Source organism: Octodon degus, unplaced genomic scaffold, assembly GCF_000260255.1.
Source record: "Octodon degus isolate 3935 unplaced genomic scaffold, OctDeg1.0 scaffold00043, whole genome shotgun sequence".
NCBI lineage: Eukaryota > Metazoa > Chordata > Mammalia > Rodentia > Octodontidae > Octodon > Octodon degus.
In genome coordinates this window covers 11,423,284-11,431,245 of record NW_004524619.1, presented here as the reverse complement: position 1 = coordinate 11,431,245, position 7,962 = coordinate 11,423,284, and the positions used below count along the sequence as shown (strand labels likewise).

The 7,962-nt window shown below is 49.3% G+C and overlaps 1 protein-coding gene across 2 annotated transcripts in view; it reads right to left on the bottom strand.

Moving 5' to 3' along the window:
- Colq (collagen like tail subunit of asymmetric acetylcholinesterase) overlaps positions 1-7,962 on the bottom strand; it is a 70,138-nt gene that overhangs the window by 10,140 nt on the left and 52,036 nt on the right. For both annotated transcript variants that reach the window (XM_023715747.1, XM_004631664.2), the window contains exon 12: positions 4,049-4,154. In XM_023715747.1, coding sequence (XP_023571515.1) covers positions 4,049-4,154 — 106 coding nt within the window. The remainder of the gene's footprint in view (positions 1-4,048; positions 4,155-7,962) is intronic.

Here is a 7,962-nt window from a genome sequence, read left to right as displayed (position 1 = left end):
GGTGGGTGGATGGATGGGTGGGTGGATGGATGGATGGATGGATGGACGGATGGATGGATGGGTAGATGGATGGGTGGGTGGGTGGATGGATAGATGAATGGATGGGTGGATGGATGCAGACTAACTGGAGAAGAAAGGCTAGAAGTCACACCCTGGCTGGCAGAAAGGTGTTAGAAAAAAAGTCTATCAAATAGGTGGAGAAGAAGTAGAAGACAAGCTAGGACTGAGAAGGAATGCATATGTACCCTTCCTGGAAAAATAAGAGGAATTAGAGAGCAGCCAGACATTGGCTTCAGGCAGAATCTGGGGCATTCAGGAACTGGGCACTCTGTGTCTAGATGCCCAGAGGTGCAGGAAATAAAACCATTTCAAGAAACAAGTCTGGTTGGAATCAGGAGGAAACAGCTGGTGGAAAGACCCCCACTCCCGTAGCCCCCACTCAGGCCTAGGCTGGTGGGCAGATCTGTTCAAGATCAGCCTCTGACAGCACATGCAAGAGGAGGCTGCCAGCTTCTAGGCCACTGAGGGATGTCTGACCTAGCAAGAAATACAGACATGATTCTGTGTGAAGAGCTGCACTCTTGTGTCCTGACACTTCCAGATGGGCCCAGAGGATACAGTCCATCAGCCCAGGGCTCTTCTGGGTCGTTAAGCACTTGGGGGAAATGAAGTGGGAATGATCTGTGAGCAGGGGCATGAGCATGGCCCCGGAGCAACCTTCCACGAGGCTCTGTGGCCCCAGTGACACCCCCAGAGTCATGGTCTCAGAGACTCAGGAATTTTTCCAGTTATCCAGCCAGTCAGTGGAGAGGCTGAGATTTGAACTTATGTGTGGCCTAGTCGTGCACCATCCAAAAGACAGACTCCTCAGCATCGATGCTCTCAGGAAGCTGGCAATTCCCAGGTACCACACTGATTCACTCGTCCCCCGCCTGGGTGCAGGAAGGACACAGCCAAATTTGAACTTGATTATTGCAAATCACATCTGAAAGGCATTTTGCCTTTATTCCCTCCTCAACCTCCAGCCCCTCTTTCTCCAACACTCAGGTAGCTAAAAGGCCCGAGCCTTTTAGGTTGGCTTCTCCAACCTCCCCAGCAACAGCTGGCCTCATGGTGCTGGGTACAAGGGTCTCCTGACAGGACATGGCGGGGAGCCTAATGCCATCATAGCAGTTTCCCTGCCACTTCCTCCCAGCTGTTGGAGGGCATCCGTTACCCCTGCCTGCTTCCTGCCAGGCTGCCCTGAAGGGCACAGCAACCGGAGCTCCCCACCTCAACCTTGCTACTCGGGAGAAGGCAGCAAGGCCAGTGCGACAATCTTCAGGGGCTGCGTAGCACAGGCAGTGCAGACTGATCCTGGGCCAGGCGGCACGAGTCAGCTCTTCTCGCTGAGGCTCCGGGGTCTTGTCCATGAAAGGACTGGGACAGGGGAGGTTAGCGCCTGATTAGTGCAACTCCAGGCTGCCACAGGATGGCTTCGGAGGAGGGCTTCAGAATTTTGGGTGTGGGTACACAGTTCCTTCCCAAGAGCAGGTTCAGGACTTTTTATCAGACTCTCAGAGGAGACCTCAGGATCCTATTGGCGCCTTGCCAACAGTGGCCACTTACCCAATTGGTCTTAGGTACAGGGGTGTTAAACTCTTCCCTCCACCTTTCTCTGACCACAACCCCCTACAAAGCAAAAGATTATCGTTCTAGTTTTTCTTTCTCCCCTCTTCATTCCCCTCTCTCTGAGAGACAGAGAGGGGAACATTGGTTCAAAGAGAGGAGCCTCATCCTGCTGGCTGCTGGTTGTAACCCAGCAGGGGTGGGCTGTGAGCACCTGCGGGGACAGCCCTGCTCCTCTGTCACCAGGTGCCATGGGGGACGTGGAGCTGCCTCAGTCATAGACCTCTCCCTGAGGGACCCATCACCCAGCAGGAAGATGGAACACATCTGCAGGGAACAGTGCCCAATGCAGGGCCACAACAGAAAGGCACCATGTGCCCGGCTCAAGAGGGGGTGACCTGCCGGTATATTCTTATTGAAGAGAGCCCTTTGGGGAAGCTGGGGGTTTGGGTGTGTACTGGACGACAAGAGTCATCTCAGGTCACTTGAACCCAGAGAGACCACAGGATAATGTTCCAGTTTGGCAGAGAACCTAGTGTCTGCTGGAGGGCAGATGCCGCTCAGGCAGGGCTCTGGCAGAGGATGGGGTAGTGGGGGGAAAGAGACGGATACTGCGCTGGAAGAGAAGGAGCCAGAAGGGCTGGGAGGGTGCCCTGGACTCTGACAAGCTTGCTAAGGGGCAGAGTTGCAATTCTCCAGAGACACACAGGATGAAACCAGGAGCTTCTGAGCCGCTGCTGCTGATCCCCAGACCTGGCCTTCTCATTCAGCCCCAGAGCCCAGGATGGAAACAGAGTCCAAGCCAGGTACCAGGAGCCTTTACAATGGCAGACAAGCTTTCAGCTTGCCAATGACCTCGAAACCCACACTTCTCAGTCTCTAGAGTTGGCAGCTCAGGGTCATGGGGCTCTGGGGAAACCTTTGCTTGCTAGAACCAAAGAGGATGAGGACTAAGTGAAAGGACCAACCAGCTCACCCAGCTGCTCACAGAGGCAGATTATGGGCCATGCGCACCTCACATCCAGGTCCAGCCTAGAACTAGTTGAAAGGTAGAAGCGGAGGGATATCCCTAGACAGAAGGGAGAGACGGACCCTGTATCCCGGGGAAGATACTATACTTGACCTTAGCCAAAGGCCAAGAAGCGATGCATTCTGGGAAAGAGATAAAGACTCATAGTGGTCATGAGTGCTCCTCAATAAATTGAACCCCAAAACACAGACTCCTATCCCTGCACATGTTCTGATGCTCAAGCACCAGCAGGAGGCAGCAGGCGAAGGCATCAGGGCCACAGACTCAGAAAGCAAATATTCCAGAGTGAAAGGTAGATCAAGGCTGGGGCAGCCTCCTCCACTATTTTTCCACCATCACTCACCAGGATCTTTGCCTGATCCTGTTGTCACAGCTGGAGAGGCAAAGAGGACTCCAGTGATGCCTAAAATTGGATGTTCTCGGCGTGCTGGCAGGCTGGAGTCCTAAGGCCAGCCTCAGTTTGGTTTAAAGACTCTAACAACATATATTTCCTGTCTGTCCTGTAATGTGGCTACAAGTACATGCCCCAAAACCTGGGGGAAAACATGGGGTGGGATTTTAAAATGCCTTTCCTTTTCAAAGGAACAAGTTGGAATAAAAGTTGTTTTGATTCCTTTTATAAACGAAGGACAAAAGAACCCCTGCACAGTGGGCAGTGTTTTGTTTTCTTTACCCAGAGATGCTGTCTGCAAGGCATTGCAAGGGAACAAAGTAAAGCTCACAGCTCGCCACATTTAAAAAGGTCAAGGGGTTGGGGAGATGGCTCAGTGGAATAAGCGCTTCCCTGGCAAGTGCAAGGGCCTGAGTTCAAGCCCCGGTTCCACCAAAATAAATAAATAAATAAATAAATAAATAAAAAGGTCAAACAAGGTAGTGATGTATTTGTGCCCTCCTCAGTCATGGACTTTAGATTTCTTTTTAGAAATTCTTCTCTATCTTCAATGCAAATAAATGGGACTCTTTCATATGGTGTTATGTATTACTTTTATACTTCTATATATTTTTATTATTTATCTATTTATTTATTTGATACAGGGTCTCACTACGCAGCTCAGACTCATGATCGTCCTGTCTCAGCCTCCCCAGTGCTGGGATTACAGGCGTGCGCCAACACATCCCGTTTCAGTGGCCAGCATGGTGCACCCAGGGTTCCAGGACCAGCACAGCGTGCGGTACCTGGGATTGAACCTGGGTCCTAGTGTTTTCCAGGCAGGTGCTTAGACCACCAAGCTATCTCTCCAGGCTTATATTATGTAAAAGGAGAATGAGCCAAACTATGGAGAAATAGTTAGGTGCCTTTGGCAGTTTTTGAGACATAAGGCAGAGTTCTTCAGGTGTCTCCTTGTCCCCCTCTAGCGCAGCTGACCAGAAAGTACCCCTGGTGACTAAGTGAGGCAGTTTAACTCTTACCTGCAGATGGGGGGCCTGGGGGGCCTGGAGGGCCTGGACGGCCAGGTTGACCAGAAGGCCCAGGTTTGCCAGGTGGGCCCACGACTCCACTATCTCCCTTCTGTCCCTGATGGAAAGAAAGGCAGAGCCTGTTGTGAGACCATAACACAGCCAACTTCTTTCTCCGTGGCCTCCAAATGAGGAACAACTCAGCACTCAGGAGCACAAGCTCAGGGAACAGCACAGCCCAGAAGTTTTGACTACCAAGTTCCTAAAAGGCTCAGGGCAGGTAACATTTGAAATAGCAGTGGGACCAGGTTTGAAGGCCATTATATTTGCTCTGTCCTAGAAACATGACAGCAAACAGAAGCCATTCACCAACTTCCCTGGCATGAATTAGGAAATGGAGTTCCAACAGAGAGCCAAGATTTGGGCAGGTCCCCCAGCATGGAGGTGGCAGAGTTGAGTCTAGAATTTAGGCTTCCTTCCCACTTGTTGAGACTATTTTTATTGCACCTCAAGAGCTGTCCCCAGTCACTGGCTTCCTGTTGCTCTCTGGATAAAAACCCACTCCTTACTAGGCCTTGGAGGCGGGACTCGGCCTACTTTCCCAGTACCTTCGTAATTTTATGGTTTTGGGTCTTCAAGAACACTGAAACTTGTATCTGTCTTCTCAAAAGTCTTCTTTCCAGGCCATCTTCCCTTCCTGCCCCTCTGCCTTTAGCTCACAGCTCAAATGTGTTTGCAGAACTCTGTGACCTCCCCACCTGAGTGGGTACTTCTACCTGGCAGCCTGACTTGGAGCTTTTCCTCCACAGCTTTTAGCCCAGACTGCAGTACCAAGATTACCCGAGAGGCTACTTCCTCGGCATCTCCTACGGGACTCATGCTTCCAGTGGGCTGGAGTCCTCATCTCCCCTCCCCTCCCCAGATCAAATGAGGGAGGAGAAAAAAGTACAGAGCAGTGGGAGGTGACAGAGACACCACTAGAGAGCGGCTCTGAGTAGGACTTAAATGACCTACTGGCTTCCATGTTTACTCGTGAGTCTGTCCAAAGCCCGGGCCCCTCGTCTGGAGATGGCGGGGGACTTGTAGTAAGTGAATCTCTGTGAGTCACTGGTCCCCACTGAGGCCTGCAATGGTGTTTGACGCCTCAAAGGAGAAGACTCTGTTAACCAGGTAAAAGCTATAGCTGTAGGCATGTCACTCCTGGGTAGGGATCTTCCTGGAGATATGACACAGTTCTCCTAAATTAACATCTTACAGGAGAAGCACTTGAGCAGACTGAGTCTTGCCTTTCTTCAGTGTTCTCCATCTTGGTTCCGATAACTAAATGCAGGCCACCCAGAAAAGATCTTTGTCTCAGCCCAGAGAGAATCTTGAATTCTGTTAGAGGCTTTTGATCTTCCTGGAGCTGTAAAATCATTCCCTTGACTCATTTACTTAAGCCTTTGCTGTGAACTTATTTGGGAGCTTGTGGGCTGGCTCAGTCCACAATAACTAAGAGATAATACTGATGTGTTAGGAGATTGCTGATCTGTATAGCAAGAGATTTCGCTTTGACCAGAGACCCTACATAACTCATTGTCATTACTTTGCACCTCAGTTTTGTCTTCTGTAGAGTGGGTCCAGGAAACATACTCCAACATGGATTGGTTGCGAGGGTAACAAAATTCACTGATGTGAAAATGTATGGTTTGCATAGAATGAGGGGCTCTATGGAGCAAAGTGACTGTCACAGCAACTGGTCTGGTTTCATTTCTTCCACATAGTGAGAAAAGACCTCGTTTTTTAAATAAAATCACCCTGCAGCTGATGCTGTCATCATGTTAGGCAGAAAGGCAGTCCTTAGCAGGCTGGAGGCAGGCAGCAGAGAGGCCACTTGGAAAGCAAAGGAGATGTGGCTGTTCCTCACTTGGTCATTAGCTGTGTATAGAATCCAGACAAGTAGTTAAGGTCCAGGGCCCATATAAAGTTCACATTATTGGTAGGCAGTTGAGAAAATCTCAAGGTCTCAAAACAGACTAAATAGAGACATTCACTTCAGGAGTAAAAGAGACCTACCTGGGTAAGCCTACTTTGTGTGTACAAGAATAATTAAACAGTCAGGATTACTACAGGGATGAGGAAACAGAGAATCCTGGGCCCCTGCCTGCTGCACATTCAAAGCATGAGTGGGGTTTCCTCCAGAGATACCCAGAGACTTGTTTTTGTTTTTTCTGAACAGAACTACCTCCCAGCTGTAAAGGTTCTAGATCTATGACACTGGGACTCAGATAATGAACCACGGGAGCCCGGCCCACTAGCTACTCCTTAAGAGCTGGTCTTCCGCCTTTGTCACTGGACCATCTACACCCCTGTAACAAGAGGGTGCTGTCTTGTGCTGCCTAAACTGGAATCCTTTCTTATCTTCCCTCTAGCTTCCCAATGAAAACACCTTTTCTGTACATTTGTGCCATAGTTTTAATTTTTCTTGTGACAAAAGTAAGGAGCTAGGCTAGCTGATCACATGACCGCAGTCATTCCCCTAGGCGAGTCCCTTTGCTGCCTACTCTGGAGGCTTCTACAGCAAATTCAGCTCTCAGTTCCCCTCAGGGGACCCTTAGGACTGACCCCAGAAGATCCCAGTCATGTACCCTACTATTGGCTTTTCCTCTGAACAATTTGCTAACTACTCCTGCCCCAGGCCTCATCAAGGCAGTGATTGACTGCTAACCTTTGGCCTGGCTCTCCTTCCTACACACACTGTGCCAGCCGGCAAGTTTTCCCACCTGCTGAAACACAATCTTTCCTAAGTGTGAGAAACAGGCACACTGGAGACTTCTTTTCAGTCAGAAAGGTGACATGTGACCTGCTGCCTGGTCAGCATGGTCGTGGGGACCCTCCAGATAATACCTAAGGAGTTCTTGAATGCTTACCAGGGGACCCACAAGGTCGGTTTGTTTCCAATTCTATCCTTACGGAGGGCGTTCTGAAGCCCGGCTTAAGCTGAAGCATTTCAGGAGGTAACCAAGATGGATGGCAAAGGAAGTCACACCAGCTTAATATAGGAACAGCTAACCCTTATGCTCCTGACAGCCAGACCAGCTGGCCCCGATCACAGGAAGTACACAGCCTGACAAGCTGGAAGTGTTCCTTGATTCCGATACCCAGAAGAGGGGGAGTCTTCCTTTACAGGTTGGTCATCTGCTCAGAAAGAGTCCTGTCTCCAGCAGCAGGACTCCCTGGACGACGCTCTCCATTTGTTATTTCTTATTTGCCACAAAGTTGGAAGCCTTCTCCACGAGGTGGTTTATCTCCTTAACTGAAATTGTGTGTGTGTGTGTGTGTGTGTGTGTGTGTGTGTGTGTGTGTTTGAGACAGGGACTCCCTGGGCAGTTAGGCTGACCTGAAGCTTACTTTGTAGCCCAGGCTGGTCTTGAACTCCCAGTGATCCTCCTACCTCAGCCTCCTGAGTGCTGGGATTACAGGTGTGTGTTACCACACCTGGTGCTCTTCACTGAAAATTTTTATGAAATTTACAGTATTATAGATGTAGGACAGTATCATACCTCTGTGAATATAAAATATCTTGTACCTGCTTTATGATATGTGGTAGTGACTGTACTTTATCAAAGCTGGGTTTTTTTTTTGTTCACTTGTTTGTTTTTTGATGGAACCGGGGATTGAACTCAGGCCCTTGCACTTGCCAGGGAAGCGCTTATTCTACTGAGCCATCTCCCCGGCCCTTCAAAGCTGTTTTTAATGATGTTACTCTAGAATGTTTTCTTTCCAGATCATGATTAGGAAGCTAATAAAAAAAATGGTGCCAGATACCACAATAATAATAGAACTTTGCTGTTTTCCTGGTATTTCTGTTTTCTTTCTTTCTTTCTTTCTTTCTTTCTTTCTTTCTTTCTTTCTTTCTTTCTCTCTCTCTCTCTCTCTCTCTCTCT